The sequence below is a fragment of the Ambystoma mexicanum genome, chromosome 11, assembly GCF_040938575.1.
Source record: "Ambystoma mexicanum isolate Mex_15411 chromosome 11, UKY_AmexF1_1, whole genome shotgun sequence".
NCBI classification, from domain to species: domain Eukaryota; kingdom Metazoa; phylum Chordata; class Amphibia; order Caudata; family Ambystomatidae; genus Ambystoma; species Ambystoma mexicanum.
This window is the reverse complement of record NC_090934.1, coordinates 408,996,040-409,013,625: the sequence shown is the minus strand read 5'-3', so window position 1 is coordinate 409,013,625 and position 17,586 is coordinate 408,996,040. Positions and strand designations below refer to the sequence as shown.

The window sequence follows — 17,586 nt, the reverse complement described above, 5'->3', positions numbered from 1 at the left end:
GCAGGGCGCTGCACAGAAAAGCACAGAGCGGCAGGCAGTGAGGTTGCTCCCATGGTGCTCTCCTGCTTGTGGAGCAAACTACACTATGCACACCAGCCGGGTGTGATAGAAGCATAGATGCTTTATGAAAAATACTGTATCTTGTTAACAAGAACAAGACTATGGGCCTCATTACGGGTCTGGCAGTAAGCTTGCTGGTAAAACCGACAGGTTGCCGTCAGACCCGAAAAAAATTACCAGTGCCTGACTTCCTGGTAACACCGGGATATTACAACCCCAGTAGATGGGAAATCAGGCGCTGATAATTCTGTTAGTCCCCATTCGGGAATTGGGACCACGGAAGCACTGGCACCGTTAAGAACGGTGTTGGTGCTTCTGTGAAACTGCGGGTGGGATGGCACGCACACGCGGAGTTGTACAGTGTCTGTCCAGTAACAGTGCCGGTAGACTTACCGGCAACGCTGTTAGCGGACCGGCACAGTCATAATGAGGCCCTATTTGCTTTATTTTAGGAAGTCAACTTTATGTGTAGAAATATTCATTTCTACATATCTCAGGCATATTAACGCCATGCAACTCTTCCTTGTCCCAGAACCTACTTTTGAGTTATCAGCCTCTTTGACAGAAACCCTTTAGGTGTCAGCATATGAAAAGGCCACACAGCTTGTAGACATTGTTTGGCACAGAGCTTGCAGACTTAATTGGTGCTGTAAACATGCTACTGGTGTAATAAAAATGCTGAAGCCAGGTCTGCATTCAGCCACTTGATTTATAACCATTCTGTGTTTATTTCATTGAAGTCCTGTTAAGCACAAGCATTGGCAAAGCCAACAGTGTTGGCTTGTGTATAATATAAGGAACTTGCCGGACACTGCTTAGATGCCCAGGTACTCGCACCATTTTGCACCTGCAACTATCAATGGGCAGTTAATACCAATATGACTGTGCCTGGCAAGTTCCTTTGCCATGCCTACAAAAAAGCCCAAACTGTTTGCATTGCTAATGCTTGTTGTATCAGTGTGTTCTGTTTTGTCGATGTTCCCGTCTGTCACAGACACACCTTGTACCCACCGACTTTCCCTATGTATTGCTCTTTGTCGTTGTTTTTGTGCCTCTTTGATGGAAAATTGAATTTGAAAGGTTGCATTTCTTGATTTATGTAAGGAATCTGTGGTGATAAATGATGAGGATGCATCACTTTGTTGAAATTACTGTTCACGCTCTTTCTTGAATATAACATTTTGACAAAAAAAGTGTCGAACCTAATGGAGGAAGTCTTATGTGGTGTGTTAAATAAAGCCCCTCAATCAGGAGGATGGGTGAAATGCACAAGGCTGGTTCATGAACTCAGATGTGGCACCAGGGACTTTAAAGCTTCATATCTTGACCTGCTGGAGAACATCTGGACACGTGGCATACTGAGCAGGGGGCCAGCACGCTGCCACCCCACAGGCTCTTGAGAGCCTGACTGGGACTTTGTGAGTGGGCCACCTATCCCGTTTGGCACCTCAATGAGTGTGCCCAACGGAAAAGGTGTCCCGCTGGCAGGACAATGTGTGCTGAGTAATTCCTGCTCAGGACGGTAATTGTCCTGGCAGCAGGACACCCTACCCTTTCCGAAACCTCTGCCAGGACAATGTCCCAATGAACTCCCGGCAGCAGCAAAGGGGCTCTCCAGTTGCTCTGTGTCAATAGAGCATTTCAATGTGAGCCATTAGGCACTGATGGGAAGGGGGGGGGACTATTAGCAGGGACTTTTGTCCCTTTAGAAATGTGCATGGGAGGGAGTGATCAGGTGGGAGAACGTTGCATAATGCTGCAGGCTTTATGAAATAATGACTATGGCTTTACTCAAGGGGGGTTTGTTAGGCTCACATTTATCTGCATGAGGCTATTGTGACTTTGCATGCAGGATGCGGAGAATACAACTAAATCAGTCTTCTTATTGCTCAACATATTTCTATAATGATGTATAGTGTAAAGCTAATAATGAAAGGGTAGTTTCTTATGTAATGTGCTTTGCTTCCAAGGCATTGCTATAAATAAAGTATTATTTAAGCACATGAAATGCAAAGGGAAACCTTAATAAATATCTATATAAACTATACATGTGAAGATGTGCTCAGTTGCTTAAATTGTCCACATCCCGGTTTCACCATTTCACCAAAGTGTGTGATCCTGGGCAGATCATGTAATCAGACTGTCTTATCTGCAGCTCTGTAAGTTTAAAGCCTGACTTGCTCCATATATAACAGTGCGATTTAGGTATGTTGCACCACAACATTATTTGCCACTTGGCTTACTTATAACAACTTTTTCTAAAGTCACTTCCATGGTGCCTCCAAGTATCAAAGACTGATGATGCTCCTTGCGATGTGCTTTCTGGGAAGTAATTTCTGTTGGTGCAATCCATATGCAAATTAGGAGTGTGTTAGGGAGAATTCTCTCTTTAGGCTGAATTTCCTAACCTAGTGAGTCCCCTAGCAGCTTTGCTGGATTTCTGGAGTTTGTTTTTTTCTCCTGCCAAGAGTCAGACTCTTTCTCCCACTCTTGGACATGATTTATGGTGTTCCTTTGACCGTTTATGTGTTTTATGGGCTATGGGGTCCTTTACTCCATAGTGTCTCATGTGTTTTTACTATGTGTGTTACACAGCACCCTCCGTGCAGTGACACAGGGGTGTCATAGTGACAACCCACCATAGACTCCATACCCTGGGACGGACTACTGTCTCCCAGGGCACGTAAAGTCACCATTGGCTTTACTAGTGCCAAATTATTAACAGAAACCGGTACAAACCATCATATTGTGGACATACTGGTCGGGGCAATTCGATTGCCCCGGGGTATGTTAGTCGAGGGGGCACGTCTCCGTCCCCCCTGATCGAGTTTTGGCTGGTGGCAGTGGATACTACTTTTTATATTCGACCGCGAATATATCCCTATGGGATTTTCCCCATTGTTCGAGGCTACCAACTTTAATTATTTAATTCTCATAGCCTCGAACATACCGCCGGTTTATTTATTTAATATTAATTCGCCGGTTGGTATTTTCTGCCAGGACTCGATTCTAAAATGGCTGTGTTCTCTTCTGTGACTCCAACCCAAGTCGAGCCCTTTGTTCCACTTTTTGGCGGGCTTCTCCACAGAAGCCTCCAAAAGTGGTGTCACTCTGTCTGGGTACCACAGGAGGTGTGGGAGGGGGTATAGGCACCCTGGACTGAGTTACCTTGGTAACTCAAGTCGCACTCTTGTCTGATTGGCCCAAGTGGTGAGCTGGCCGGCTCACCACTTAGCATGTTTGATTGACAGCTAGGCTGAGTGAATGGGGGTGTGCTGCATAAAAGCAGGGCTTTGGGGACTGGAACTTCAGAAGTCGCCACAGGACCTGAAAATCCGACGAGGGAGAAGCTGAGCCGACCTACCACGACGACACCAGCGGTGGAGCCCTGCGGAACCGACTCACCACTTCCCGACGACCAGAGAAGATCTCCTGGCTGGAGGGGCTTCTTCCCTGACTGGTGGGCACAACCAGTTTACCTTCTTTTCCTCGCATCCCAGGATGTCTTGTGGTCGAATTGCCCGTGCCAAGCACCCCGGCCACCGGATAGCCACTTACCACTGGACCGCGACTAAAAGGACCGCTCCTTTTAAGTGAGAACTCCGCGGCTGGTTTCTTCCCTGGCAGTGCAACAGACTCCTGTCTTCCTCCCCGACGAGATCCTCTCTTCCCCCAGATGAAGCACCGACTTGCATCCGCTGCCAGGAACAACTTCCCCCGCTGGAGTATTCTCACCACTTTAAAGGTACCGAGTCCGCCAGGCCTCCCTTTCTAAAGATTGCTATAAGGTAATAATAATCCCTTAACCTTCTGTACTGGGCTGGCCGCCTTGACCATCTAACTGGTCCCTTTCTTTTGGTCCAACTCTTTCTGAACCTTTTCAAGACTTTTGTGCACTTCAACCGTGTGACCTTGGACACATGTCGTTCTGATCCTCCTAAAGTGGATCCGGCCTTCTGAACTCTAACTTAACGGTTTTACTTTGCCTTCCTCTCTTGTTATGTTCTTGTTAAAGTGTTGGGATCTGTTTCAAATTATACTCTGCTTTTCTTTCCCTTTTTAAAACAAATTATTAGAGTGCCATCTGCGTTAAGCGCTCACCGCTGTCTGAAAATAAGTGGGGCTTAACTTAAGACTGGTCTAATATTCTTTTAAGGGAGTGTATATCTTTTAGTGACCGTGTTTTTTAACTGCTTAACATTAGTGTGTGTGTTTTACTAGATGTGGTTTTAAATAAATAATTATATCTCTTTTACACAAAGCTCTGGTCAGTGTTTGCTCGTTCTACTGTGTTCTTTTGACCTATTGTGAATACTCTGTATACTGCCTAACTCTTCTTGAGGGAAGTCTGACTGCTCAGCCACAGCTACCAACTGAATCTGTGTGGTACAGACTGCTACCAAGTGGGTTTACTGCCAAACACCTGTAGCCTTAAATCTTGTGCAGTGGTCCCAGAGGGAACTGCACAGGTTTCTGCCTAACAGAGTGTGCCTGGACAGAGCTCCAATAGATGAGTTCACTGCATCTATAATAATTCTGCAGTTTCTTTTTTGTGTTAAAATGCCATATAACACTAGTAATGTTACCAAAAAAGTAGATTTGGGACAGGGGTGGGCGATTTGTGGGCGCGAACGAGACAACCTGCAATTGCGTGCACTGCATTTGAGGGGAAAGTAGCAGGAATGTCGTCGTGGCTGTCTCCCGACCCCCTCTTGCAATGCTGGATACTCCCCTGACTGGACAATATTGTGAGGCTTAAGAAACTTTTCATAGCTGTAACTGTCTTGGTATAAGCAAACTGTAATGAGTCATGAATGGCGCCTATCAGTCAAAGCCTCGTATTTCAATGACAAGTTAAAGTTAATGAAATGCCGAGCTTCGTTCCGTTGTGCGTATAGATTATTCTGAGAGAAAGCTTTACATCAACAGCTTCCTCAAAGGCAGACTCACGTTTTAATGCAAAGCGTTCTCTCAGAATGAACAGTGTTTTATCTATTACAGCAACTGAGGCAGCTGATCAGTGCTCTGTGACAGCTCAGAAGCTGGGCGGAGCTCAGACTCACGGGGGCGGTCCTATAGTTTAATGCAGCCAATCAGCGATGAGCCAAACACAGACATAAGGGGATACCGGATCGGAATGGGATACCAAATATTACATAACAACGGCAGCCGAATCTGCCATGAAATTCCCTCGGCGTGGGCGGCACGGCCATAAACCACTTCTGTTTCGGGGTGGGTGGAGCCGGGGATGAGGATACAAGCCAAGAAGACACACAAAGATCCGCTGTTGTTGCAACCAAAATCAAAATAGGAAAAATACAAACCCATCGGTGTTTTGTTCTCCCCTGTTCCCCTCCCTTGCAACGCTCTGAAACACCCGTGTATGAGCTCGATGTAAATAAAAATATCAAATATACCAGGCGTATTCCCGAGACGAATAAGCGCAGTATAAATGCGCAATAAAAAATAAATACCTGCCGGTGCACAGCCTGGACCACTCCTTCCTCCGTAATCCTCTTCCTAAGCACGTACACGTCCCACGTGAAGACGTAACAGAAACAAGTCGTTATGCCGTAAAGGCATTTCAGAAAGTATCGGCAAACTTTAAGACAAAACATACAATGCTAGCGTGTCTCATAGCGACTTTAAATGTGTGATTGCTAATGGAAGCAATACAAGGCCTCCGTTTAGCCTTTTCTTCCACACATTACAAAGGCCGGGGTAAATGAACAATCCCTCAGTGGGGAATGCCAAATGCCCCCCATGCAGAAGAAAGAACTGAACCGTTATGCTGGAAATTCATACCCATAGGCGTCTGTCTGTATAAGACATATAACCCCATCTGCTGCACATAGCAAATCCACCAACCCCACCCCCCTCCCTCCCTCCCTCCAGCGGAGGATAAACTGCTCGCTGGTACAGTGGAAGTCGCATTCGCACTGGGCCCATCCCCACTCCATAAAACACAAGTCACACATCTGCATGAGAAAACCCCAAAACGAACTGAATCCACCTGTACTTTAAGTAAATCTCAACCGATGCACATTACAAACCCCAAAATATACAGAAAAACTCCCTCCCCAATACTGCCTCACCCCTGTGATGCCCATTACACATCCTCAAAAAACACTCAAATAACGAAAAAAACAAAACTGAATCCGCCTGTACTTTAAGTAAACCTCACACCTGATGCACATTACAAACCACCAAAATACACAGAAATACCGCCTTCCCAATATTACCGCTCTGCATTAAAGTAACATTCAACAAAAGATCACTTTAAGACTTACTAAATAACAACCAATTATAGGAAATGTTCTTTGGAACGGAGGAATTGCTTCCTGCAACGCCTTGCCTTGCCTTCCCTCTCTTGCAACAACAAAAAGAAATGACAAGTGAAAGTTGAAACCCATGCGATGCAGAGCAGTCCACGTGATGAAGTGGAGGCGGGCCTTGCTATGGTCCGTTTCTCAAATGGGAACTAGACACTACACTTTACGAAACGCGCATGTCCAGTTTCCGGGCAGCATCAGGTGAGTGCATGCGATCCATCTCTTTTAGTGAATTTTATATGCATTTTTTGTAGCATCCATCAACTTAGACGTTCTCACCCCCCTTTGTTGTTATATTGTTAAGAGGAGCTCTGTTGCAACCTCTAGGAATGCACGTTGAAGCTGTAATTCCTTGTATTATTCGTTACACTTGTTGAAATTAAATATTGTAAGTGTGTGGTTTTCTAAACATCTGATTTTGAAATTACACGGGGCAGCCTGTTGTTGCCATAGACACAATAGCTGCTCCAAAGCTCATTTACAGTACGGTTAAGGCTCTGCAATGCTCGCAGACGCAGTAACTGCTGTGCAGCTACTACACAGTCCGTGCTCTGGTGTAAGTTACTATGTATGTATGTATATATATATATATATATATATAATACCTGTGCCGGCTAATGCTTGCAGAGACAGTAACTGCTGTACAGCTGCTATACAGACCCTGCTCTGGTGTAAGTGACTACATATAAAATAATACCTGCGCAGACTAATGCCTGCAGATGCAGTACACAGACCCTGTTCTGGTGTAAGTGACTACATATATAATAATACCTGTGCAGACTAATGCCTGGAGACGCAGTAACCACTGTGCAGCTACTACAGAGACCGTGCTCTGGGTAAGTGTCTGTCACAAAGTGTTTGTGTAGGGGTGATGAAGTTCTTTCTGTGAGTTGTTTGCCGATTCTTGTGGCCTAGTAGTTTTTCTTCTGTTGTATCTATGTTTGTATCTTCTGTTGTATCTATGTTCGTATCGGTGGGATCTCTTTCACCTAGTTGTGGTGGGTTGATAGCATGGTAGCCTCGTCCGCTAGTTTTGTTGCAAAGTTAGGGTTGTAAGAAGATGGTTTGTAGATCAGTAGGAATACTATGTTTGATTGGTCGTTGAGTTCTATCTTGATTAGGAGGGATTCATAGTCTTCCGCGTTGGTTGTGATGATTCGAGATGCTCAGGTGTGTTTTGTGTGTATAATTACGATTCCACCTCCTCTTCGGTTTTCTCTGTTGCCGTGTATTTATAATTGTCAGGTATTGCTTCGTTCACGATGGCTTTATAGTTGTCTGATAGCCAGGTTTCAGTAAGGAAGAGCACGCCTGTGCCTCCTGCACTTAGAAGGTCATTGATTTCTGTTCCGTGATTTGCCATGAATCTAATGTTGAGGAGGCTGCAGTGTAGTTTGCTGGATTTACCTTTTGTGTTGTTGTTAGTATTGTTTGTTCTGACCGGTGTGGTGTTGGTTGGGTTTCCATTCCAGGTGGGTTTTTCCCAGTTGTCTTTTGGGTGGGTTGGTTCTTTGTTGGTCAGCCTCTTTGTTGAGTAGACCGATAAGGTTTATGGTGGGGTTGGTTTGTTTCCGGGTGGTAAATAGGGTAGCTACCCTTCTGTTGTTCCAGCCTTGGTGATATATGGGGTGTAGAGTGAGTGTGATGGTTTCCAATTTGTTCCTTGTTCTGGTTGGGGTATTGTCCATGGTGGAGACCGGGTTGTGATGGTTTATTAGTTGTCATCCGTTTGTGTCCTGGTTGGGTCTGTATTTGCGAAGCTTGTTGGCTGTCGGTTCGTTGTTGCTGTGCTGTTTTTGTTTAACCCGTTGTCGTATGTGGACAGGTAGCGAGCATTGTAGTCTGTCTTTGCTCTGTTATTTGTATGTCTCCTTGGCCATCTCAGATGTGTGTCGAGTTTTTTGGGGTTGTGGGATCATGCTGGTCCGTGCCTTCCCGAGTGGTTTGGCATTTCTTATTATTTCAGTTGTCTTTTCTGACTTCTTTGTCTTTCTTGTGGCGAGGCATGATGCGTGGGTTGTGTTCCTTAGTGGGCGTCCTCTTTCGATTGGTGTTTTTCATGGTCTTTTGGGTTTAGTCTTTGCTGTTTGTGGTTTGTTGTTGCTTGTATTTGGTAGGTTGTGGGTAGTCGAGACCTCGGTCGATGGGACTTTGTGGTTCCTTATAATTATTGCTTCTCTCTTTTTTGGATCCTTTTCTTTTGTTGTTTTTTTTTTTTATCCTGGAGGTACATTTCGTTATGGTTGTTGATTATTGGATTTTGCGCAAAGCAAACATGAATAATGTGTGAAGGAGTGCATGTGAATACTGCCATATATTGGTGCAGTCATGTTGGGGAGAATTCTCATTTCTGTGCTAATTCCCTTCAACCTTCGAGACCCCCAGCTCTTTTGCTGGACTGTAGGACTTTTTTCAATTTTAACCTTGGAGTGAGTGAGACCCTTTTCCCACTGTCTCATGTGTTTTGACCTTTGGATTATGTTTTGGGAGTCTGACAAACTCCATATGCATCTTCCTTTTGTATGGTGACACACACACCTTCAGTGCAGTGTCACTTAGAAATCCTTTAGACTTCTCATAAGGTTTAAAATACCTTTTCTTGTGTAAACTACTGTTCCCAAGAATAGTAAAGTGAAATTGACTTTACTTACCTTTTCTCTTTGTGGGTCCAGCACACACCATCTTAAGTGGAGTGCTGGGGGGTTACCTAGTATCCCCTTATCCTACATGTTCATGTAACATTTGTATGAATGGCTGGTGGCAGTGGTTTAATTTTTCCTACCATTGTGCTTTTCTACAGCAGACTGAACCCTCAGCTACAGTGTAGCACCCAGTGGTGACCATTTTATAAAAACTGCCCCTGTCTTCTTTTTTTGCCATTTTCGGTTTGTGAAGTCTTTCTTGGGTTTTACTCTGTGCGTCGAGCCCTTTGTTTGTCTTGCCTTTGGCGCACTTCAGCCCTGAGGCCTGCCTCTGTTTCCAGTGTGTCTGGATGTGAGGGAGGGTCCCGAAACTCTTTGTCTCTAGGAATGCCTGAATGCAACCAGTCCTGAATGGTTGGCTGGCTGGCTGTCCTTTCAGGACAGCGACCCTGATGTGTCATTGACAGCCTAGGCTGTACATGAATGGGAGAAACCGGCTTCAAAAGCGAGGGTTTTGGGACTAGAGGCAGAGTCGACCAGTGGGAGAAACACCCGATGAAGAAACCATGAACGAAGCTTGCTGCATCCTCCTGGACCTTTGAGTTGCCCGGCGAAGCCCTGCTGCTGTGCTGAAACTCTCTCTTCAGACAGAGAAGCTTTGGAATGGACGACTTCTACCCTTGGGTTAATGGGATCAACTAACCCAGAGACGAACTCCACTGGACCATCTTCCCTGTCTGGCTGTACTTCTTAATTGCTGCAAGATCCAAGTGCCAGGGGTCGAGTAATCTGTAGTTGAGTGAAATGTCTGAAATCCGGCTAGAAGCTCCAGGAATCTCCTAAGGACCCTCCAGAAGCAGGACAACCAGAGCTAGAGTCCCCTCACCAGAGCCAAGGAGTGAAGGAAGCCCAACCAGTACCAAAGATCCGCAACAGTGCTGTTTACTAAGCGCTGAAACCGCAAAGTGCCGCTGAACCGAAAAGAGGCCGTAGCCGCCAATGACCTCCGAAGTACCACCGCAGGAGCCCTACAGATGTCCCCACGACTGAGGCCCAGGAACATGGGGTCTGCGCCGCTGTAGCAGGACAGATTCCAGCTGGACCACTCTTCTTCAAACCAGAGGTTCTGTTTAGACTTAGGGTACTTACCTCACTGTCTTGTAGCCTTGCTTTTCTCAGTTGGGAATTGCAGTGGCTTACTTTTTGAGTTGATTCCCACTCTGTTTTCACAGCTTGTGACCCTATAAGTGATTTTGTAACAAACTCTCTAACTTTGTGCAAGCCTTTTGATTTTAAGAAGTACCTCCACTCCAAAGACTGTTTCAAATTGACTTTGGCTGTCCTGGCTCCCTGCAGACTCTCTGCTAGCCCACTGACTTTGATATGGTTCCTCCCTCATAGTTGGTAACTTGTTTTAGACTGTTACTGCTGGGAAAGGCTTGTTTAGATTTCATTGGAAAATTTAGTTGTCCTCGCATATACTGAGAACCTGTTTAACCTTTTTCCTTCCTTAAACCTTTCCTTTCTGCAACCTAGTGTGATACATAAATGCCATTACTGTCCTTGTGATTGACGTCACCCCAGGGTGTAGCAATTGTGTATGAAGCATATCCAAAGATTATCCGCAAACTTGCTCTGATTCTGAAAAGTCATTTTAAAGTATATTTACATTGTTACATGAATTGCCTTTCTAAAGAACGCTTATTTAAAAATTGATGTTAATTAAATAAACAACTTTTTATAACTGAAACCTTGAGTGTGTGTTACTTGGCTACTTGTATTTACAGATTTCATTTGTACAGCTCATTTGTACCTTGCCACGGTGGGGGATCATTCAGCATGAGTGCAACTAAGCAAAAGCAGAATGACAATCTGTATTGGTCTGCATATCATCCTACAAACTCTGATGTTCTGAAGTAATCAGTAAGTCATCCCCAAATCATCAAGAACAAACATGTTTCATGGCAATGCTCTTGAAGTAATCAGCAGATCATCCACAAATCATCAGGGACAAACGTGCAATCTCTTGAAGTGATCAGTAGGTCATCCTAAAAGCATCAGGAATAAAGAGTTTTCTAAAATGGGGATGATGTTAGCATATTCATTAAGTCATCCTAAGCGCATCCCCAAATCATCACCCACCATTCTGAGATATTTCCTGATGACTTCAACAGCGTGATGACATCTGATGATGTGGGAATGACTTCTAGTGTAGTTCGATGATCATCAGATGACCCCAGGAGGTTCTCTAAAGTCATCCTTTTAGACCAGGTGAGGTGATTTATTGGTGGAGTTTAAGATGGCTCTCGAAAAGGACCCCAAATTTCCATGCCTTAGGAGGAGGTATGAGAAGGCTCAGAGGGACATCTTTGGGTGAGGGTAGGAGTATTTGGGGATTAGCCACAGGAAAGTAAATAACATTGGTCATATAAGAGCTGAATATCAGAAAGTGAAGTTACATCAAGGGTCTAATGGCCGAGAGACAATTGCAGACCCTCAGAGAGAGATTGGGGTTAAAGTTGGGAAAAGGGAATTAAGTGGAAATTATTGGGAAGGAATTTCTAAAAGAATCCAAAAGAGAAACTATAATTTACCAAGAAAGACTGTTTATAGGGTAGTGGGAAGAGGACGAGTTTCTGGGGGAACTCGCACTGGGATAGGGGTAGAGACTAAGATCCTGGTGTTTCAGGAGATGGGGCTGGGGAGGCCGGGTGGAGGGAGAGGGGGTGAAGTGATCAATCAGAGGTGTATTGGGCAAGTTCAGTGTCCTGAATTTCGAGTTAAGAGAGGGCGACCCGCAGGGATGGGTGATTGACAGTGATGTTTAGGTGGGAGAACATTAATATTTGGATTATTATTAAGTGTGCTTAAAATTAAACCTTATACACTGAATACACAATAACACAAATTGCATTTTACACCAAAAAACTGACCATTTCAAAAATGCATAAACAAAAATATGAATACCTCCCCATTTAACGCAATTCATGGACAATCTCAATTTAAATACAAAGAACACTTCTAGATCCTTTAACCCAGAGCTTATCATTTAACCTTTTGAAGGTGGATCCAATGAGTCCGTGCTAAATGTACTAATTTGGGATCCATTCCTGCAGCTGGCCCAAAAGCTCACAGATGTTAAAAACAAAACAAAACGGATTGTGTACAGATTTATAAAAGTAATGCATCCTTTTGTCAGTTAAGGCTCTACAATTGATAATAAAGTGTTTTTATACTTTCGAGGTTCATTTACATTTACCATACTACAAAAATGACATTCTCTTTGGTAGGAGAAAGTTACATTAATGAAAATATGTTTTGAAAAGCAACAAGTCTGCTCCAAAATAGGCAGAGCTGATCCGTGTATTGAAGGTGATTCTGTTGTGAGGGGGTGTTTATTTTATTTTTTCATTTGTAAAGCGATCGGAACCCGGGGGCATCTGGGCGCTGGTTACAGGTAGACATACAATGTAGCATAAATGGTATTACCCAAATTGTTCATTTACAATTGTTCGAATGAACAATTGACCGAATTTGAAGGGTCAAAATTGACCTTTTCACAATTGACCATATATATATATATATATATATATATATATATATAATATGGGTTGTGGGGGGTTTGGCGTTTTGTGGGGGGTTTCCCCCCCACATATGTTACAATTGACCTTCACAATTCGGTCAACTGTGAAAAGGTCAATTGTAATTCGAACAGTTGTAAAACGAACAATTTGTATACAACCGCATAAATGACATTACAGTGGGTTTGCAGATATAAGTGTGGTTAGTTGTAAGGGGTTTCAGAGGCTTTGTTTGAATAGCCACGTTTAGATTTTTTTGTGGAAGGCCGTGTGCAAGTTTCTGATCTGATGTCCAGTGGTAAGGTATTCTATAGTTGTGTCGCTATGACCGGGAAGCTTCGTCCCCCTGCTTTGGCTCTTTTGAATTTAGGTGTGGTGAAGCGGTGTGAAGTAGAGGCTCTGGTAGGTCTGTCAGAATGAGAGGTGGAGATTTTGGTGACCAGGTATTTTGGGGCAGTGTTGTGGATACGTTTGTGCGTGATGGAGAGGATGGTAAATCTGATAGTCTTGTACTCGGAGCCAGTGGGTGTTACGCCTGGCTGCTGAGATATGTTCTTTCTTGGGGATGTTCAGAGCTGCGCGGAGTACGTTGTTCTGAATGACTTGTAGTTTTTTTTATGTTACTAGTGGAAGAGCCTATGAATAGGGCATTGAAGTAGCCGAGGCGTGAGAGTATGAGATTTTTGTCCAATGCAGCGCAGTTGTCTGTGGAAAGGAAGGGTCTGCTGGTGGTGGCTGTATAGGCTGCCGCACAGGCTGTAGCGTTGACTTGCCTAGTTAGGGTGAGGGATGAGTCCAAATGAAGGGTTTAACTTCTTTTAGGACGGTAATAGTGTTTGCGTCTATGGAGAAGGATTGGTATTTAGAGTCTAGTTTAAGTCGTGGTTGGCTGCCTACCAGCAGGAGCTCTTGTCTTATCATCATTAAGACAGAGTTCATGTTGTGCCATCCAGTCCTGGGTGAATTGGTAGATTTTATTGAGAGTTGCAGAGTCAAAGTTGTAGTCGCCAGAGATAGGCAGAAGGATTGGCATAACGTCCGCTTAGTTGGTCTAGATGATGCGTAGTTCGTCCAGGTAGTCGAACAGCAGCTTTGTGAATATATTGTAAAGTGTTGGTAATACACACAAGTCTTGGGGCACTCCACAAAGGACTGGTGCAGGTGCAGCAGCAGCTATGTTAGAGAAGACTCTCATAGTGCGGTTGGAAAGGAATGATTAATCCAGGCGATGGCTTTGGGGGAAAATTGGGCAGCGGCTGAGAGGTGTTGGCATAACATTTTGTGGTTTACCAGATGAAAGGCCGCTGAGAGGTTGAGTAGTAGTAGGGTGGCTAGGTTGCCTTTGCCTATATTTTGAGATCTGGCAGTGCTGTTTGGGGACAATGTTTAGGTCGGAATCCGCATTGGCGGAGACCCAGTAGGCTGTGAGCCTCAAAGTATTCTTGTATTTGTAGGTATGCTGCTCTTGCAAGGATTTAAGATTTTTAAGAGGAAAGGACCAGTTGTAATGGGGCAGATTTTGTTGGGGGGTTTGGGTCTAGTGTGGTTTTATTTAGGAGTGGGAGGACGATCCCTTAAGCAAAGGAGTTGTTGATGAGTGGGGCACAGTTTTTGATGAAAGGGGCAGGACATATGTCTCCTTGGCATCTGGATGGTTTCAAACTGTGTTTAAATGAAAAGCATATTAGTGACATAACGGAGGAACTGCATGGTACTAATGTAGCAATATTAATACACAAAGCAGCTTTTTTATTCACTTTATGGTGAATATCACAGAAGTGTGATGTGGTCGGTTACAGCAGATGTTACTTCTAGAGAGAGATGTTGCTTCGGTTGGTTTTGAATAACCGGCTCTGTTTTTGATGACTGAGATTAATATTTCGGAACGACAGGCATGAGATGGGGGGGTCTTTCTACTGTTGTCAGTGAAATACATGGGATGAGCAAATAGACTTATTTCATGTGGAATGTACAAGAGGGGGCAAAAAGACCCTTCCTCCCTTACATTCCCCCATTTTGTTACTCCTAAAGTAACAAATATTCGTGGTTGTTTGTGCGCCTACTTTCCTCTGCCTCCATTACTGCTTCATCCCAAGCTGGAGTTCTTTTTATTGGCATCCAGGCCCTGCACACAGATCTCAGGCTTTGACCCCTTGTTGGATATTCATAAGGAGTACAGGTCATATAAATACACCAACCATCCCCAGCTAGGTCCGCCCACACCTCCTTATACCATTCTAGTTCATGGGGCACCTGAATAGTTGTATGCCACAAATTATCCACTCTTTTCTCCTGTGTTGTATACTGCTGTCATGCAGTATTTAGGCTCCTGGTTGTCCCCTGTTTGCACATCTTTCACATCATGTGGCACCTTTGTTGGGCTGCCCATTGTCACCATCATCATTGCACTACTAGGCATAGATTTTGCACAGCATCAAACCCCTACCTGGCACATACAAAAAATTACCAGTAAAAATACTATGTTGGGTACCAGTAGCTTCATTACAGTCCCGAACCAGGATGGTACCCAGCCAAAAAAACATGTTCAATCAGTCCCTTGACTGCACACCACCTTCCTTCTTCATTCTTTCTCCGAGATTGTGTACTGCAGTTATCACATGAGATAATGTTCCATTGTCGGCATCTGCAGAAGGCACGGATGTGCAACATGCACTCCCGATTTTTCAGCAAACACTGCCTTCCATTGCTGTGAGGCGGTCCAAGACGTACCGGTTTTGCATGGTCATCAACCCCAGTGCTCAGAGTTCCACCTTGATGACGTTTAACCCTTCTTCAGTATCGTTTGATGACTGGATCAGCTCCCATCTAAGAATTTGTAACCATTTGGCGTTTGCTCGTGCCTGGATACTTGGTATGAGTGATGCAAAAAAATGTCTCTGCTGAGCTGAATAGCTTAAACTGGTCCGGTATCTGTGCCAAAAGTTCGGAAGAGTCTTTAGAAATGTAGTTTGATGCCCTTCTTTTACGTGACACTCTGTCTTGCAGCTTATCCTCTGACAGCACATTGTATGTGGGGGGCTCTTCTGTTGTTGACTGGGGTGCTGGAGGCATTCTGGCGGGCACCCTCTCCCCCTGGACATTACTCTCCGAAATGACCATTAGGGTCGAATGTAGAGTGGCCAGGGCCCAAGTACCTCTCCATGACGGTGGGAGGTGCAAGTACGCCTGTTTTCCACATAAGAAGTTTTGAAGGCATCTGGGAAGATACCTGAGGAGAAAGTCTATTACTAACCATTCTGAGCAATGCTGCCTGCACAAGTTGTCGTTCTGATTTTCTTAAGAAGGGAGGGGGGGAACAGGGGTTTTCAACTTTGTGGCAGAAGTTTGGGGAACTCTGGATGTGAGATGGGGGTGAAAGAGGAGCGGACCGGCATAGTGGGCGCAGTAGGGATGGTACTTGGAAGGGGACGGGAAGAGGCGGCAGCGCCAAAGCTAGTTTGGAGGTGATGGAGTGGTGTCTATCAATGGCAATATTGTGAAAGTGATCGGAGATAGTGTCACAGTGATTGAGAGTAAGGGGAGGTAGTGGGTGAGCAGCGAGGTATCTTGAATTTGTTCATGATTATGTGCATTTCCCGGCTAGGGTTCTGGTGGTTGGGGATTTGGTTCCCATAGAAGGTTTTTTGGCTTTTCTCATTTCTGCATGGTAGGTCCTGATCAGTCTTGAAGGAGCGGTTTTGTTTTGAAGCGTGGGGTTAGTTCTCCAAGTCTGCTCAAGGTGGTGCTCAAGGGTTTTGAGAGATTTGAGGTTGGCTGTGTACCATTTGGGCATGAGGCCCGGTCTCTGAGAGGTACATCTCGCTGAAGAGGGCGCTGGAGAGCCAGTGATTGAAACAGTCAATAGAGAGAGGTCCTTCATGAGTGAGTGCTTGGAATGAATTTATGAGGGAGTTGGCCATATCATGGTTAATAGTGACTTTATTTCAGAGAAGAACGGGAGAGGGGGAGCAGTTGGTAGAAGGAAGCCTGGCGGGAAAGCAAACGAAGGGGGGAGTGGTCAGGAGGGAGAAGAGGATTGCAGAGCGATCTATCCGGAATAGTGGCTGGGGGAGGCAGGGTGGAGATAAGGTTTGTTGAGCTGACTAAAGGGTCGGGGTGTGTGTCCTGCGGTGTGGGTGGAGATAGATATGTTGGGTCATGTTGAGGGATTCTGTGTTGTCAGTGAGAGAACTGGTCATGGGGTATCGGGGAATGTCAAACCAGTTGTTGAAATCTCCTAATATGTTGAGAGATGGGTGCTGTAATAAGGTGGCTGATAGGGCGTCACTAAGGGAGTCTGCAAAGTTCCTGTTACTAGCAGAGATTCAGTGTTGCAGTGTAATTTCTGCTTGAGGGGAGGACTGAAAGATGGTGTTTGTGGAGGATGGCCACCTCCACTCACGCCCCCACCCCCTTTGATGGACCTATTCTGCAGTAACTATGAGCCTGGAGGGGAAAGGCCTTGTGTGCGATAGGTTCGTAATCGCCAGGGAACCAGGTCTCTGTGATGAAGAGGATGTCTGGGTTTTCATCAAAGATGTTATATTTGTTTTTGAAGACTGATCTAGCGTTGATGAGAATGCAAGAGAGCAGGTTCAGATTCTGGAGGAGGACTGTGTTAAGGTTAAAAGGGCGGTCAACATGTACACTGGTATAGATGGGTGGTGAGTGGGAGGGTCTGACTGGGAGTAGGTGGAGAGCGGTTTTGGTGTAGGGGCGGGAGATGGGCCGGGTGAGGAGAGAAGGGGTGACGGCTAAAAGAAGGGTCAGGGATTCAGAGGAAGGCATGGGGATATGTGGGGGACTGGCAGGGTTTGGCGGTTTGTGAGAGAAGATAAATAGAATAGGGTTGGGAGAGTTTTGGGTGGAATCTGGGGCAAAGAACAGGATCTGGGACGGAGCAGAGGAGAAGAATGGGGGGTGGGAGGTCCTGGGGTGGGTAATACCAGTTGCATTTTGGGGGAATCGGAG

General features: G+C 45.1%; 2 protein-coding genes across 5 annotated transcripts in view; one reads left to right on the top strand and one right to left on the bottom strand.

Annotated features, from left to right (window-relative positions):
- The window catches only part of ARHGAP1 (Rho GTPase activating protein 1), a 902,391-nt gene extending 895,906 nt beyond the window's left edge, over nucleotides 1-6,485 (bottom strand). For 2 of the 4 annotated variants that reach the window (XM_069623207.1, XM_069623205.1), the window contains exon 1: nucleotides 6,351-6,485. The gene's annotated coding sequence lies outside the window, so the exon portion shown is untranslated. Of the gene's footprint in view, nucleotides 1-5,534; nucleotides 5,640-6,350 lie in introns of those variants that run through there. The other 2 variants (XM_069623208.1, XM_069623206.1) reach the window with 2 other exon arrangements.
- Nucleotides 6,484-17,586, top strand: part of ZNF408 (zinc finger protein 408) — a 162,036-nt gene continuing 150,933 nt past the window's right edge. Inside the window, exon 1 of the mRNA XM_069623202.1 lies at nucleotides 6,484-6,593. Coding sequence (XP_069479303.1) covers nucleotides 6,569-6,593 — 25 coding nt within the window. The 5' untranslated portion in view covers nucleotides 6,484-6,568. The remainder of the gene's footprint in view (nucleotides 6,594-17,586) is intronic.